We start from the raw sequence: 18,692 nt of genomic DNA on the forward strand, positions 1-18,692 counted from the left end.
TCAGGTTCACTCCCGACTGGTGTACACTTCCCTGAGTCTCGGGTTCACTCCCCACAGTTGTCTACTTCCCATAACTTTGCTGTATATTGTCGGGTTTCGCCGGGTTTCGGCGGGTTTCGGCGGGTTTCGTAAAAAAGCACTGGTTCTTTTTTACGAAACCCGCCGAAACCCAGTCCCAGGTTCACTCCCCAATGGTGTACACTTCCCTGAGTTCTAGGTTCACTCCCCACAGCCACCTACTTCCCATAACTTTGTCGGGTTTCATCGGGTTTCATCGGGTTTCGGCGGGTTTCGGCGGGTTTCGGCGGGTTTCGGCGGGTTTCGGCGGGTTTCGTAAAAAAGACACACCCCTTCCTATCAATTTTCATTATCGAGTACTTAATTTGACATTAACAATACTCGTTAACATTTATTGACATGAATGGATAAGTACCCAGGACTCTAAACAAATGGCGCCCGTCGTTTGAATTTTGGTTTTTACCAGCCTGCCAACTTTTATTGGATTACTAATAATGAGAAATCAGCAATCATTACTGTAGGATTTTGACAAGAGTTTGTAAAAGATGGAAAAGGATGTTCGTGAAATCGTATCCAGTCTCGGAATAAAGTAAGTTTTCTTCTAGATGTCTAAAGTCTAAATCAATCTGAATCTATGATTGTTGTGTGAGCCCGAAATTTCACTTTCACTTTCAGTCAGCGGTGTTTCTTAGTTTCTTTTTTTTTTTTTTTACGAAACCCGTCGAAACCCGACAAAGTTATGGGAAGTAGGCATCAATGGGGAGTGAACCTGAGACTTATAAAAGCAATTACTTTTTTACGAACGCTGTGATTATCCCCAGACAGGTGTCTGGGGATAACCAAAATTCGTTATCCCCAGACAAATATCTTATATTTGAAACTCCGCTCCTTCTAGAATATGGGATGTTTCCAAATGCACATAGAAATAAGGAAAGTTAATAAAATATCTATAAATTATAAAAACATAAAATTAACCAACATTAAATCATTTGAGTTGTTACTACATAAACACAATTATGCGTCGACTTCGACGTGGGTGTCATGGCCGAATGGTTTAGTCGTCTGCCCTGGAAGTTTTACCAGAATTGACGTTGTGGGTTCGAATCCTGGTTCCGCCACTTGTTTTTTATTTTTATTTTTTTTTTGTTTGTTGTGCGAGTCTGTTCTTTTCCCCTTTTTGTTTGGCCTTTTGTTCCGTTTCTGAGCTTGAATTTCTAAAAATAGTTTTTATTTTAAAAAATTTATTGGGTTATTTTTTGGAAGTGTACAAAAACGCACCGTTTTTATGCACCTCCGTTGGCGGTGATGGTAAATTAATGAAAATGTTGCTGCATACGTCCATGAGGTTTAAATAGTTTTAGATTGTAGTTTAGCACGCTGCTTAGTGATTACCGATGTACAATGATAATAAATTAAAGAATAATAACAATAATTTAAAATATCAAAAGTAAAATGAAACATGGGAGACAAATACTGATCTCAAATAAATAAATAATTTTAGAAAATTAAAATCGAAGTTTTTTAAAAACATGATAAAAAGTTTTAGAGAAAAAAAGCAAACAAAAACAAAGTAAATTAAAAAAAATATGTCAACAATGGGAATCGAACCCGGTACTTTCAAGGTTGGAGTCTGACAGCTTGTCCACTGCGCTACGGAGCCACCTGACTGTTCATCACATTTAATAAGGTCTTTCTAAAACATTTTACCTTCAATGCAACTTTCTGGTTTTATATTTCGATTTTTGAAATTATTATTTTTATATAAATTTATTAACAAAAACATCCTACAGATGTCACAATATAACTTTCGCCATGTCCAAATACAGAGACACAATATCGCTAATGAAATTGGGTGGAATGCGCATGCGTGACGGAGGTGTATAAAAATGATCCGTTAAGATACACCGTCAACGGAGGTGTATAAAAACACCACGTTTTTTTTTTCTCCTCTATCTGACCTTTTGGTCGCTCTCTGAATATTTCTGTTTGTATGCTTTTTAATTATTTATTCTTTTTAGACACTTTTTGAGATCGGAGTGGGGACGAATATGACAATTTGCTAGAAACTAGAAAGGAACCAAAAGAGAGAGAGAGAGAGAGAGAGTTAAAAAAAAAGAATTAAGGAAAGTTAATAAAATATCTATAAAACTAAAATCACAACTTAAATCATTGTTCACTAACACAATATGCCTGACTTGAATGTTCATGCGAATGTTTAGTCGTCGCCTGGAATTTACCAAATCGCGTTGCGGTTCAAATCTGGTTCGCACTATTAAAAAAAAAATTTTACGTTCCATCTGTTTTTACAGAAGGTGCAAGGAGTAAATGCCCCATAAAAATCTCCCTCCCACTCTTTTTTTAAAAACAATCTCTCTCTCTCTCTCTCTCTCTCTCTCTCTCTCTCTCTCTCTCTCTCTCTCTCTCTCTCTCTCTCTCTCTGTCCCTCTCTCTCTCTTAGTTCCTTTCTAGTTTCTTGCAAATTGTCATATTTGTCCCCACTCCGATCTCAAAAAGTGACTAAAAAGGATAAATAATTAAAAAGCAAACAAACAGAAATATTCAGAGAGCAACCAAATGGTCAGATAGAGGAGAAAAAAACAAACAATATTTTTTAAAAAAATAAAAACAATTTTAAGAGATTCATGCTCAGAAACGGAACAAAAGGTCAAACAAAAAGGAGAAAAGAATAGACTCGCACAAATAAAAAAAAAAATAGAGGGGGGGAGGGGAGGATGGATGGGACATTTATCCCTTGCAACGTTCTGTAAAAAGAAGACGGAATTTAAAAAAAAAAAAAGGTGGTGGAACCAGGATTCGAACCCACAACGTCGATTCTGGTAAAACTTCCAGGGCAGACGACTAAACCAGTCGGCCATGACACCCACTTCGAAGTCGACGCATATTGTGTATATTTAGTAACAACTGATTTAATGTTGGTTAATTTTATGTTTTTATAGATATTTTATTAACTTTCCTTATTTCTTTATGCATTTGGAAACATTCCATATTCTGGAAGGTGGATAATTGTTTAAAAGAGCGGAGTTGCAAATATGTGTCTGGGGATAACGAAATTTGGTTATCCCCAGACAGGTGTCTGGGGATAACAAAATTTCGTTATTCCCAGACAAACTAGCCGACAAACTTATGACTATGATGACTTATGGGAAGCAGGCAACACTGGAGAGTGAACCTGGGACTATGGGAAGAGGATATCAGTGAAAAATGAACCTGGGACTATGGGAGTGGATACCAGTGGGAATTGAGCCAGACTATGGGATTTGGGTACCGAGGAGAATAGACCTGCACTGTAGGAGGTGGGCGCCAGTGGGGAATGAACCTGGGACTATGTTAAAAGGATATCAGTGGAAAATAAAATGAACCTGGAACTATGTTAAAAGGATATCAGTGGAAAATAAAATGAACCTGGAACTATAGGATGTGGGCATGGGCACCAATGCCAATGGGGTTTGAACCTGGGATCAGTGTTGCCACTGGGATTCGAATGATTTACCCTATACGAGCCCAGATTTTACCCTACAAAGGTCACCAAAACCCTACAGTACCACCAAAGACAATAGAGTTTATTAAGACTAATCACTCCTAGTTTCCCTTATATTTTCATTGCATTCATTCAACATTTTGAGTTAGGAAGGTGACAGCCGTCAAAGAACCTATTAATATTAAAAAGTAGGATTTCTTTTCCGAAAAACGAAAAAATTAACAGTGCGTTTGATTGGCTGATATTGTCTATAAACAAAAATATGCCAGGAAGGATGTACTGATAGAGCTAATTCATAAACTGCCAAATCTTGCAGCAGTGTCTTTTTTATTTTTTAGAAACAGCTTATTGTTCAAATAAATGTATTTGAAGCATACCCCACCGTCACTTAGTCTATTTGTGCCTCTACCCTACAATACCCTACGCCGATCATGTTTCTACCCTACTTTTTGCGTAGGGTCCCTCGTTTTCTGCTGTACCCTACAAAATTGATAAAAATTGAGATTTTACCCTACCGTAGGGTAATTACCCTACGAGTGGCAACACTGCCTGGGATGGTGGTGTTGGTGATGACGATAATGATGATGATGGTGTTGATAATAATAATGATGATGATGAGAAGGAATTTTATTTTGAAAATATGTTAAGCTGTATGACTATTGAATTTTATTTTTTATGTATGAGCATGCGTACATATTTTGGGTGAAGGGGTTTGGTAATCAATTTTTTTTTTTTTTAGCTAGGTTAACCAATGATACCCCGCATGTATGTACATCAAACCAATCAAAAGACGTCAAATAATTGAGTTTATTGTGGAGAGTTTTTTTTAACCGATTGGCAGTTAGAGCAGTTAGAATTTGTTGAGGTTTTTAAAAAGTACAGATTTGGGGTGACCTACCCAACTTATTTGCAAGTCTGGTAGCCCAATTGTTATGGTCTCATTGTTGTAATGGATAAACATTCATTCAAACTTCACAATGTCTCCATTACAATAATGCTAAAACAAGCCCATAAAATTGAGTCGGGTACTTTCTTTACGAAGTGGTCTCCGCGTAGCGAAGTAATTTTACCAATGTTTTGTTAGTCAGATGCTTTATGTTGAGCAAGAGAAATAGCAGCCAAATTTGTTTTATGTAAAAAAAAAAAAACAAATTGCCATGAGTCTCAAAGAAGATGATTGGACATGATAATGTATATTGCAACGTGCAGGTCTGATAGCCCATATTGTTATGGGCTCATTGTTATAATGGAAATACTCTCAAACCAACACAAAGTGGGTATTGAAACCCAGTACCTTTGAAGTACGAAGCAAAGCCTGTACCGCTGAGCCACACTGCCCCATAAACTAGTATTTCCATGTATGCTTTTTTCTTGATACAGGCAAAGCACTGACTCCTTTTTTGATTAATTTTTGTTATGGACCACCCATGTAATTGTAAGTAAAACATTACATTTCCATCACATTTTTTTTCTCTCCAGTGTCGCAACCAAGAAATTAATTTGTCAAGAGTATTGCAAATTAAAGAAGGTGAACAAGTTATCGTCATCAGAGAAGAAAGAAATCCATAATGTCATCAGCTGTCTGATTGAAGAGCTTGTTGCAAATCCAGAGCCGCAAGTATTGAAAAAGGTAATGTCTTTCAAAGACTAAAGTAGTTCCTCATGGATCAAAATATAGCATTTCACATTCAGTCATCATAACCACACGGTAGCTAGCAATTGTTCCAAGCATATGTCATTGTCTACCTTAACTCTTTCAGCGCTGAGGCTATATATTCGCTTATCCGTCACAAAATGGCTGACACCTAATTGAGGCAGCATGAGATTGACAAGCTAAGACAAAGCAATATTTGAATTCGGCGCAAAATCTCAATTAAAATTTCCCCCTAAGGCCAATTGAATGTTCTGAAGAGAGAAACTGATACCATTGGTTCAATTTATAGTACTTTTGTAGAAAGAAGTATTGGATTACATTATTAATTTTGACTTTCAAGACCGGCCGCAATGTGCGGGGCATAGGCCAGTAGAACAGATGCCAATGGCACTAAAAAAAGAGTTAAAGTGCTCTTTAAGAAATATTCGACAGCCTGATCTTTGTATTTGTACAATGCAGACCTGCCAACCTGTACGATTTCGCGTATTTTAGTACGATTTTTGTACCCAAATACGTGGATACGATTCCAAAGGATTTAGTACGATTTATGTAATATTATAATTTTTTTTTTATATCAAGCGTGAATGCTGTTGAAAATGATGCTTGTGATGCATTGATACATGCATGTCGTACATCAACTGCTTACCGTATTTCTGACTGATGCATCACATTTAGTACTATAGTTATCATTTATCAGTTAGTTATATGATGCCGGTTTTCCCCTTTATTTTTCTCATACCTTTTTGAGTATTTGCATAGAATTATGCTAAAAAGGAAAAGGGGAGGGAGGGTGTCCGTGTTGATATTAGCAATGGTCTAATCTTATGGTGAGTTCACATGGGGTCAGAGTAGTCTCCCAACATCAGTGAGGAAGCAAAGTGACCACTTAGGGACTTTACAATGGTCACGACTGTATGTCTGACTGGTGCCTAGAATTTTCAAAATGGCGGCCCCTATGTGAAGCCTTGTCATTTTATGCTGCCAGATTTAATTCTTCAATAAACTTTTAAAAGTTTCAATTCATTGAATCTTCAATTTACGACTTTTTTACGACCATGGATGCAAATTTATGACCATTTATGACCTTTATGAACAAGAGGTCAAATTTACAACTTTACTGGACACCCTGAATAATAATAATAATAATAATAATAATAATAATAATACTGACTATGATGATGATGAAGAAGAAGAAGAAGAAGAATGGTTATAACAATACTGACGACGATGATAATGACAATTGTGTTAACAATTAAAATGAATAACTATAGAGTACAGTAAAACTCCTTTGATCAAGAAATCATCTAGATAAGTGGGGTATCCCAAATTTCCCCGACACGAATGGTACTGGTATTTAGGACAATAAGAACATAAAATGCCATACACCCTGCCTATCTGGGAGGTTTAAAAAAATCCCTACTGCTATCATGCCCAAAGAGCGAGGGTCTATCTCGGTTACTGTAACACCAAGCACATGATTAATAAAAGTAATGGACACTGATAGAGCGGACAGCTACTACTAGGACTCGACCAGGCACTCGTATACGTCTGAGTCCAGTAGGGCATTGCATGTAAATCAGCTGTCAATGGACACAATGCCTGGCCATTGTTTTGCGGTCAATGTAGGCTAACCCCTGGGTGGGGTTCTCGACCTCCCATAGTGGGCAGGGAGGTACTTGCTGTGTCTTCTATCCCCCTTTATCGGTTTTTCAATTGCTTTCTGTCTGTCTTGGAATGATATTACTTAGTTTTGTCCTGACCTTGGCTGGGAGGGAAACAGTCAAATGTATAGTTAGTTTTGGGAGATTGTAAATCATCTCTCTGTTATGTATTGTTTTTTTTATTTTTAACATATGATTTGTAAACATTTGAGTGTGTTCCTCTTAATGGGATCTTGTGCTTGTTTCTGGGTGAAACATTTAGGTAATCTCAAACTAAGTACACTGATAGTGTGCTCTTGGAATCTACATCTGTTCCCTATTTGAACCATTCCCCTTCGTCAAGTCCTTATAATTGTACATCTAGAATGTTTTTACTGTCCAATTTTCATCTTTTGTACTGATGCTGATATCACCTTAATGTGTTGCAAGGGCCGTAAAACCCTTAAAAACAAAATAAAACATAGGCTAACCCTTTCCACCACTAACCACACTAACATTGGTTGAAATTGTAAAAGACAATCCACCTTGCCACTGATTCATGCACCGACGACACTCTGACATATTATTATATATTATATATTCAGCTGGTACAATTGATGAGACATGTAATGGTCACACAATGTTGTTTGTTGACAAGCAAATGTCAAGCACGTCTGCCCAGATTGACATGTGTAGGATGACTAAATTAATTGAAGTCTTGCCTAAGTAATTATAATTAAAACCTATTTTATTCTTTGATATAAAAAAACTTGACCAAAGTCTTGAGCTTATATGACAGTGCGACGCCATATTATCTGTTGTAGTGGTGGTAGGAATGATGATGTCGTGGTTGTTGTAGTGGTGATAGGGATGATGACGGTTGTGGTAGTGGTGGTAGGAATGATTATGTGGTGGTAGTATTGGTAGTTCGGATACTACTACTACTACTACTACTACTACTACTATTACTACTACTACGACTACTACTACTTCCACCACCTACTAATACAACAACAACACCAACTACTTCTACTACTACTAATGCTAATACAACTACCAGTCCTACTACTACTACTACTACTACTACTACTACTAGTGGGCAGGGGGGGTACATACTGTGTCTTCTATCCCCTTATATCTGTTTTCCAACATGCTTTCTGTCTTTGTCTTGGAATGAGATTACTTGGTTTTGTCCTGACCCTGGCCGTAGTCCTAGCTGGGAGGGAAACAGTCAAATGCATAGTTATTGTTTTGGGAGATGATAATTTTTTCCTTGTAAATTATCTCTCTGTTATGTATTATTATATTATTTATATGTTATTGTATTATATATTGGCAAGCTTAAGGACCACGGTCCTACGGTCCTTGGGAAATGAAGACCGCAAGGACCGGTCCGTTCATTCTTGAACCGTTAAAGACCGCTACACGATGAAAACCGTGGCCTACAGGAGTAAAACACACGGAGTAGTCACACTCATTTCAAATTGTAACCTAATTAGAGAAGAGGGGTGATGCCTTCTTTATTTGCTCACCGTACTTCATTGTTACTTCGATAATTTAATAAAATTTGAAATTTATCCCCATTAACGGAGATAATGGCATCGCCCAAGGCGTTGATCGAGTTGTTCGTGGCGTTGATACACACACGCAACTCCTACCCCCCCTCCCCCCCCCCCCCCCCCACCCCACACACACACACATTAGAGGGCAGCGAGCATTGAAGAGTAAGAGAGAGACGTGAAGTTATAATAAGAGGGGGTGGATGAGGTGATAAGAGGGGTCGATGGTGACTTTTCGCCAGATCTAACAAACTCAGCTACCCATTCATTGCTGAGTAGACAGGGATTCAGAAAAAAATCGACTGCACCCGGGATCGATCTCTGGCCCTTTGCGTATAAAGAGAGTGCTCTATCAACTGAGCTATCGGGGTCCCCAAATATTCTATTGGACCTTTTAAAAATACAGACGTTATAACTGTTTTTTTTGGACGGAAGAAACTAATGAAACTCATATTACTTGATTAGTTAAAACACCAAACGAAATTTTAATATTATTGTATTATTTTAAATGACAACAATGCGATAGAAAGGAGTGGCGACAAGAGATGGACAAAAGAAAACAAAAAATCAGACTTGCAACTTGCTAGGTTCGACACACACACACACACACACACACACACATCTTTAGTAGTCACATACATTTCAAACAATAACCCATTAGAGAAGAGGGGTCATGCCTTCATCATAGATCATTGTCATTGCGATCATTATGGTGTAGTAAATTTTGAAATTTACCCCGTATAATGGAATCGTCCAAGGCGTGCGCCTCCTGTTCCCCCCATCTCACACACGAAAGGGCGGTTTGCGGAGTGGAGGGAGGTGGTCGTCTGCCTCTATGGTCGTCTGTGTCGTTTAGTGTATGGCAAAGGGGGGTGGGTGCGATTAATTAAGTGGGATGGGTGGTGATTGGTGGAAGATAGGCAAAGGACCGAGGCAACGAATCGCTGGGGAAGTAGTATGGCGCGAGACCGTTGAAAGGTGATAAGAAGTGAGGACCGCCGGCGGTCTTCCTCTTTGGGACTGGACCACGGTTCACAGCTAAAAGACCGTGGGACCGGTCCTCGGTCCGGTCCTCAGCGCGGCACTATTTTGAATGTGTAATATAAGCATTTGAGTGTATTCCTCTTTGTTGGATTTTGTGCTTGTGTCCGGATGAGACTTATAGGTGATCTCAAACTAAGTACATTGAGGGTATGCTCTTGTAATCTACATCTGATCGCTATTTGTTCCCAGTTCCCCTATGTCTTACTTTTTCTTGGGTGCTTTAATTGTAATTCTAGAACTTTTTACTATCCCATTTTCTTCCTTTTTACTGGCGCTGATATAAACCTAAATGTGTTGCAAGCGCCGTAAACCCCTTAAAAGCAAACAAAACTACTACTACTACTACTACTACTACTACTACTACTACTACTACTACTACTACTACTACTACTACTACTACTACTACTACTACTACTACTACTATTAATACTACTACTATTAATACTACTACTACTACTACTACTACTACTACTACTATTACCACTACTACTACTACTACTACTATTACCACTACTACTACTACTACTACTACTACTAACTACTACTACTACTACTACTACTACTACTACTACTACTATTAGTATTACTATTACTACTACTCCTACCACCACCACAACGGCCACTCAATACTACTACCACTTTATTAACACAACTAAAAATACTAATACTTCGTTGAAACGGGCATATCATTCGAAGAGACATTTTAGAAAGAAAAAGTATTTCTAGATATTATATTTACTTCCTCCCTCATAATCACACACAGACACATAATAACTCGGTGAAAAAATGATATTAAGGTTATTGGAAATGGGTTTTGATAGAAAGTTGATGTAATATGAGCATACACCGTTTATTTCAGAAGAAAATATTATAATTTCCTAGGTAGTAAATTTTGTGTGAAGGTTGTATTTTTGACTCTGATCTTTTGCTGGACACCCTGTATTATTATTATTTTTATTATTATTGCTACTACTTATATTAATACCGCTACGACTAGTGCTACTGCTACTAGCATTATTAATTATAATAAGTATAATATTATTAATGGTGATGATGATAATAATCATAATAATAATAGTAGTGGTTGTTGTAGTAATATTAGTAGTAGTAGTAGGTAATAATATGATAAGATATTAATAATAGTAAAAGTAGTAATGATAATAATGAAAATAAAACCACTAACCAGTGGTGATATTAATTTTTGTTCATTTTGTCTTTCAGGATAGCGGCATTTATCTGTCCTCATCGGAAAGTAACACACTGAAGAATGATTCACTGTCAAATGAGGGAAATTCTCATCTTCCAGTTGATGATGTCAAAGAGAATTATGAGATCAATGATTCAGAAGCAAACAGAATTCTTAATGATGAATTTGTGTCTTCTGTCAAAGACTTATTAAGTGGTTGTAAGAAAAGCAAGAGCGTTATTAAAAATATATCACCATTGAAAAAGACTAAGAAAAGACGTTTGAAAAGAATTAAATCAAGCGATGTGTTGTCTTCCATTATAGATTCTGACTTTGATTATGCATCGCCCCGGAAAAACAAGTCACCAGAGAAAACATTAAAAATGCAGGAGAGATTTATTTATGAAGATTCTCCTCCAAGAAGACAAAGGTGCAAAAAGAGGAAGAGTGAAGAGGTTGTAAGATCTATATTAGATTCCGACAGTGATGATGATGATGATGATGATGATGATGATGATGATGATGATGATTCTTCACCAGTAGAAAGCTCTTTGTCACCTAAGCAAACACCATCAAAATTTGTTAATGATAGTAACTTAATTACTTGTGAGGATTCCCCACTTTTTCAACACAGACCCAAATTAAAGAGGAAGATTCTTTTCTGTGAATCAGAATCCGAGTCTGATGAGGGTGTTGAGAATAACTATAATGAAATAAACACTGAACATTCTAATTCTCCTCAATCACCCTTGAAGAAGCAGCGTGTTCAGACGGATTCGGAATCAGAATTTGAAGGCAATTCTATCACTGCGACGTCATTGCCTAATTCAGCGAGTTGTTCTCCAAGGCTCGACATATGTCCTTCAGATTCTGATTCTGAAGACGATTTCAGAGACAATGCTTTAATAAAAGCAAAAGATACAAAGATAAATTCTTCTTTTCGTAAGAAAGACAGTAAAAGTAAAAACAGTGAATGGGATAGTCGAAATTATGATGATTTAAAACAGTGTCGTGTCGTGGTGGATGATTGTATGAAAAACTTGAATTCTAGTCATGAGAGCCGAGGAAGATCCAAATCGGCAGAATGGAATAATAAAAAGATCGTAATGTCAGGCTTGGGTGCAGCAGCGAGAAAAAGAAAGTTGTCCAGTTCAGGCGATGACCTAAATGATTTGGAGTTTTCTTGTAAATTTGATAAGGGTGGGTCACATCAGAAGAAAATGAAAATATATGCATCAAATTGTGATTCCGATCCCAAATCTTCCAGTGACCTAGATACGTCACAGGACGAGTCTTCTTCACATCCCAGTGTGTTGCCTGTCAAGGAAGATATTAAGAAAGAGAAGCATGTGAAACAAGACCTGGTTAAAACACAGTCCAAAGTGGTATGTACTATTGTACTCTTGTCATCAATTATATGTGTGATAAAGTAATAAGTTTGGCTGATCATAATTTTAAATTTATATTTATGGCAATATTATAAAATTAAATGGATAACCTTTAATTTAGGTCTTTGAAAATAAAAAATCAACACGACTGTCTAATGTTATATTCAATGATGGGCTTTTTTCTAGCAAGAGTCACAAAACCAGCTTTTGGAAATTTTCTGGCTGACCTTGTTTGGTATTGGTGAGTTGTTTTTTTTAAAAGATGAAAGCATTTGTTGTTTAAGGAGAATATTTTAATAACTATGAGCAGCACGATGTTCCACAAGGAATCTAGAGGCTTAAGTCAAGTCAAGTCAATAACTATGACCTGCCGACCATTACTAAACAAAATAGCTTCCGAACAAATGTCTCACAATTCTAAGATGGATTAAGTACAACTAAAATTGTCGATTTATTGATTCAAAATTGGTAAACAGATTATAACGAGTGGTTCCTATAGATACAGACTGTTAGTTGTTTAAGAATATATTAGATTGTGTTTTTAATGGGGTTTTTTTTTTTGTTTATTCTGAATATTTCTGGATTTGCCTATCTTATTTTTTTTTGGTGATTTTATTTCAGCTTGAAAGTAAAGAACTGAGAAATCTGAGGGCAATTTGTCGCCGTATTGGTGTTGTTCTTAGAAATACAATGGAGTTGAAAGACTGCAACACAGACAAAGAGAAAATTGGACGAATCAAAACAATCTTACATGAAAAAGGGATGAAAGGTGATTCTTGTTTCGATGAATTTTATATTTAGTTATTGAGAGTCATCAGGTAAAATGATTCTTAAAATTTGATTTTTTTTTCTTAAGCAGACTGGATTTAAATTATTATTAGCTGTCATAGTGAGTTACAGTAACTCAGTAACTTTTTTATGTAACAAAAAATTTTGTTTGTTTTGAATTGAACTTTTTTTTGTGTGCAATATCCACTAATCTTGCTCAAGTGCTTTACAAGTGTCATAATATTCGAAAGAATTATCCAAGCAGACACCAATGCATTATTTTTTATATCAGGGGTTTTTAACAAATTTTTTTTGTTATGATCTATTGATATAATGTTTAAATTTTTTGTTTGTTTTCTGTAACAGATTTGAGCTCAAAATATATAGTTTTTTTTTTTTTAATTCTTCCAAATTCATTATGAATAAAAATGGAAAGATTTTGTTTGATCGTCCATTCATTTGAACGACACAAGAGAGTTGAACATTAAAAACAGGTTGTTTGTTTTACTCTCCATTTTTACAATTTTTATTGATTGCTCTGAATCAACCAGCTGGGTGGGGTTCCTGACATCCCATAATGGGTAGGGAGGTACTTGCTCTGTCTTCTATCCCCCTATATCTGTTTTCCAAATTGCTTTCTGTCTTTGTCCTGGCCGGAGTCCTTGGCTGGAGGGCAACAGTCGAATGTATAATTATAGTTTTGGGAAATTATATTTTTTTTCCTTGTAAATCATCTGTTATGTATTGTTATTTTTTTATTTTTAACATATGATTTGTAAACATTTGAGTGTATTCCTCTTAGTGGAATCTTGTGCTTGTGTCTGGGGGAGACTTTTAGGTGATCTCAAACTAAGTACTTTGATTGTGTGATCTTGGAATCTACACCTATTTCCTATTTGAACCAATTCCCCTTTGTCTTACCTTTTCTTGGGTGCTTTAATTGTAATTCTAGAACTTTTTACTATCCCATTTTTTTCCTTTTTACTGGCACTGGTATGCAGTGGTGCCAACCCTACGTAAAAAATGCGTATTTTTACACATTTTCTTTCATTGTACACATTTTTCTGAAGATTGTACGCATAATTAAATTTCTATTATATAAGCATTTTTAGCATTCATACACTTTTTTGGTGTCCTTAAACACCATATGTTTCTTGACTCATCAGAATTATATATGGATCTGGAAGTTGATACTATTTGTCATATATAAAATGTAAGCTTATTCATTCTTTCAACTGTTGATTATATCATTGCTAGTATGGTCTAATTGCCCATTCTCAGATTTAGGGCTAGTTATCGATTTTTTCTGAATTGTACGCATTTTTTCAAAATCTTACTCATTTTGGCTCTCCATTGTACACATTTACGTGGGCCAGGGTTGGCAGCACTGGGTATGACCTTAATGTGTTGCAAGCACCGTAAAACCCTTAAAAAACAAAAACAAAACAAAATGAATCAACCAGAATATCTAGACTAATTCTGGAATTCTGTTTAATAGGGATACCTGAAGATAGTTTAGGTTTGGCGTTTTAACTTTTAAAAATAAAAAACTAAATTAATTTATTTTTTAAATATCCTATGATTACAGGCCGGCCATCTATGAAAAAAGCTGATCAGTTTAATTTGGAGCGGGAGCTGAAAGAGTTGGGAGTTGATAACAATGGAACAGTGTCAAGAAGTCCATTAAAAGGTAATATCTGAGACATGCTAGTATTCTACACCGATAAGAAAAATTTAAGTTGACGATAGCTGAAATTTGAAATATATCTGTACTTTTCTAATGTAGATTTATTTATTTTTCATTTATTTTCTTATTACTAAGACAATAATATAAAATGAGCTGTATTTACTGCTGAGCAAGCATTGTCAGTCTCGTGTATTAGGGATGTGAATCTTTCAGAAATAAAAGTAGATGAAAGCAACAGTAACAAAATATTTGAACGAAAACTTTTTATTAAATACTACAATGCCATGATGTGGTGCATATTGGCCCAGACATGACAAACACTTTCTGTGTACACGGAAACACTTCACTTGCTCTTTGGAACGGAAGAGGTTGTTTTCACTACTAACGCAAGTCTTTGTTATTCTCAGGCCATGAATTCAGACAGTTAATTTCTGACAATGGTTTTGAATCACCTTGCAGTTTGAAAGGTCTGTTAGAAAAAATAATTCTGAAATTTTGTCTGTAAATGGCCAATGTGGATACTTAATAAACATAATATGAATATTCATATCACTAAATTTAATAGATGCTTGTTGGGAGTGTGGTGGACTTTAAAAATTCCTTCTTGGTTTTAACCAGGAGCTAAGGCTTGAGTTGTTATTTTTAGCACATTGTTTTGTTACTGTTGCATGTGTTTGTTTTTATTATATGTTACATTCTGATACCTAGAATCCTCAGTTCTCTCAAGATCTTAGTTCTCATTTTCCTAACATTGCAGGATCAAGAAAACGAGCCCGTAGGGGACAAGAGATCTCTTCCGAGGATTCACCTCCCGTTGCAGCATGTGACGATTTCTCTCACATGAAGGATATATTCTGTGCAGATGATTCGTCAGACTGAATTCTTTGATTTGTTGGTTGAATATCAATACAGTGGAATCCTGATAGGGCCAACACCGGCGGACCAGAAAGATTTAAGTAGTCCTTCAGGGCCATGAGCCCCATGGAGCCGGAGTTTATCCCGGTTTGTATGGCGTGAAATGGACAATAGCAATTGATTGCTATCCTTTGGATAAGACGCTTCTTTATCGCAAAGTACTTTCCATCTGATCTAACAGACCCAGCTACTCAATCACTGATGGTTGGACAGATAAGTCAGATTAAAAACCTCGAACTGCACCCGGGATCGATCTCGGTCCCTTTGCGTATGAAGCGAGTGCTCTATCAACTGAGCTACCGGTACCCTCGACCAGAAAGATTGGTTGACTTTATTCATTATCAATGGAAGACACTTGGCCGTGCTGTGTATGGTGCAGAAGCTACAACCTACATTATCACAACAAATTTCTTGATCTGAGACAACCCAAATATGTCATTGTGTTATAAGATAAGATAAAAGATGGAACTTTATTTATCCACTTCTAGAAATTGGCATTGGGTATTGCCATAGACTAATGGATTTATGAAAATAATTAAGCAAATAAATATTAAAAATGAAATACAATGGCATAAAAGTAAACCAACAAAAAGCTTAACAAAACTAAACACACTAAAATACAAATTCTCTCATACCTCCCAAATTCTTCCTCTCTCTCTCTCTCTCTCTCTCTCTCTTTTTCTCTCTGTGTGTTTTTCTGTTTCTCTCACTCAATCCTTCACACACACATACACACACCCTAATTCTGTACCTTTTTACTCTCTATACTTACGTATAATATATTCATACCCACCTGTTCACCCATCAACACTGTCCTTGATCTCCATCTTAATCCCACTTCGAGAAAGTCTCCTCGAAGTAGAGGATACAAAGGAATTTTTAAGCGTTCTGTTCTGGATTTTAAACTTATCACCCTGCCTGATCTACCTGACATTTTATATTCTAAGAATAGAGGATGTTGCTCGTCTTTCAAGATGTTCAAAGCATTTTTTTAAAGGAATATTCTTCATAGAGGGTATTTTGTGTAGGCAGGGTGGCTAGGACAACGCTTTTAGTTCTTCTTACAATTTTATCTATTCTTTCTCTATCCCCAGCAGTGATGGCCCCACCCCAGCAACTGATTCCAAATGTTATAACACCTTGAACTATTGACAAATAGAACCTATTAAGGATTTCTTTTGTAACGTGAATAGAATTTAGTTTTCTAAGGAAAATTTATCTAGAACTCAGTTTTGAACAAATATTATTTACATATAGATGCCAGTTCAGCTTGTTGTCGATAGTAAATCCTAGATATTCATAGGAATCAACAATTTCTACAAATTGATTCTCAATTCTTAGGTGCACTGTGATTTTTGTTTAGTCGAAAATCAATTATCATCTCCTTTATGAACTGTACATTAAGTACTGTAATCAAAAATCATCTTCGGCTTTGTCTTTTCCCTCCCTGTGGTCATTCGGGTGGGCATAATTGTCTGCAATTTCTTCTCCTTGAATGCAAGTGCCAGAACTTTTGTCTTTCACATTCCTCAAAAAGAACACTCGCCCACTCTCAACTTACACAAAGACATAGACTGACATCTTCCTTGAATTTTTCCTAACAGTTCCAGTCAATAAAAGTTTCTGCTCCAAAAAATATCTAGCAAGCTTGGGCTTTGTGTAAAGATGATAGCCCTTGTGCTTCAAGTACCCACTTTCCATAAGTTGCTGCACCACCACACCAAATGCCTGTCCTTCTTCGTATCCAACTCTTTATTCCTATACAGTTCAACAAGAAATAAAAATCCATTCTAGTCACAGAGTTCAAATAAAATCCCAAAACGAGCATGTCTTTTGTTAAGTAGAAACTGAATGCAGCCTATACGACATGGTTTCTCATACCCACCATATTTTCATTGACCGAAATGTTTCCAGATGGATGGTAATATTCCTTGCATGCCCAGTTTACACAGTCAAACACCCTAACCCCATGGGTCAAATCCATCTCACCATTTCTTTGTTTTTCCTCATGATTATTGTTGAGATGCAACATCCTTGAAATCAATACCCACTCATCTTAAGACATGACTCTGCTGAAGGACATTGCCTGCGAAAGTCGCACAGTCAATGAGGAACCTTTGTTTTCTTTTTTTAGAAGGGCCCTTATTCTTATTCAACAACAATACTAAATGTCTCTTTATCTTCCCCATTGTCACATCCTTCCATTTAGAATATCTACACACTTGCCTGGATGGCTGGTGAAGAAATGAGCTGATCTGCATAGCGATTTGTCTTCCTATTCCTTCAAATGACTTGCCAAATATTGTCCAACATAAACAGAAAAAAATAATAGGCTTTGTACAATCCTCGGGGAATATTTTTTATTGATTTTGGGTTTCTGACAGTAAAATAGACCGTCTCTGCACTAGTCATCATCGTCACACCAAACCCATCCAAAATTTGTCACCTGTCACCGCCTACCATTTCAGTGTTGTCATCACTGGATTCTGAACAAGGCATGTTGAAATCATCCTCCGAATCACTTGATTCCATAGCAAGTAAGGAATCTAGATGACCCTTCCATTGGATCAGTCATATTGGAAATGAAAATGGCTTTGTTGATGGATTTAGATTTAGCTTCGATAATCTTCAACAACACTCTTCAAATCGTGTTTAATTAACAAAAGTAGAGGCTGCCGGAAGTGTATTGTTGATTATTTTGATGTGTATCAGCGTCCCGGTAAATTTAACGAAAATCGTAATTACTAATTTTCCGTTTCAATGCGACAGGCCTTGTGGCTGATTTCATCGACCATACACAGCTAGTGGGTTAAAGTCAGCCAATCATTCTGGTCTGGTAGTGTTGTCTTTATCAGGATTCCAGTGTGCATTTAATTGTTCTTTGTTTACGAATACTCTGCTACTGAATTCAGTAGCGGGGTATTCGTGGCGTTCTTTAATATTATTTTTTTCTTAATTAATAAAATTCTTATTATTGGTAATATACATTTTTGTGTGTATGAATTTTGGGAGTTTTATGGTCATTAACTTGTTTTTATATTCATGTATTCACAATAACACATTGTGATGCGTTTAAATTTTAGCCAAATAAAGTTATTGATGGTTACTTCTGTATTTTTATGTAAATTTTATGTCCAATTTTGAGTTTTTGTGAGTCCATGAATTAAAAAAAAAAAATTACCCACTGAAAGCTTTTTTTTGTTTGTTTTATGAAAAGCTTGTGCACCAAATAATGACTTTGGGCGATTGGAAGACACCAAAATTTCTAGGGCTTGCTGTGTCTGCAGCTCCAACCGATGCCTATTTTGTAGGCAAATACTATTTTGATGCCCTG

General features: G+C 36.4%; 1 protein-coding gene across 2 annotated transcripts; it reads left to right on the forward strand.

Annotated features, from left to right (window-relative positions):
- The first annotated feature begins 414 nt into the window (after positions 1–414).
- LOC144968106 (uncharacterized) lies at positions 415–18,548 on the forward strand. 2 transcript variants are annotated; one of them, XM_078906105.1, is made up of 6 exons: positions 415–607; positions 4,997–5,147; positions 10,636–11,985; positions 12,610–12,757; positions 14,345–14,446; positions 15,201–18,548. In XM_078906105.1, exons 1-6 carry the CDS (start codon positions 564–566, stop codon positions 15,320–15,322), a joined length of 1,917 nt encoding a protein of 638 aa, XP_078762231.1. In that variant the 5' UTR covers positions 415–563; the 3' UTR covers positions 15,323–18,548. The 2 variants fall into 2 exon arrangements, with proteins under 2 accessions (XP_078762231.1, XP_078762232.1); XM_078906106.1 differs by lacking the exons at positions 415–607; positions 4,997–5,147 and adding an exon at positions 9,317–9,561.
- The last annotated feature ends 144 nt before the right edge of the window (positions 18,549–18,692 follow it).

The sequence above is a fragment of the Berghia stephanieae genome, chromosome 3 (assembly GCF_034508935.2).
Source record: "Berghia stephanieae isolate SIO BIC M18660-M18661 chromosome 3, UCSD_Bste_1.3, whole genome shotgun sequence".
Taxonomy (NCBI): domain Eukaryota; kingdom Metazoa; phylum Mollusca; class Gastropoda; order Nudibranchia; family Aeolidiidae; genus Berghia; species Berghia stephanieae.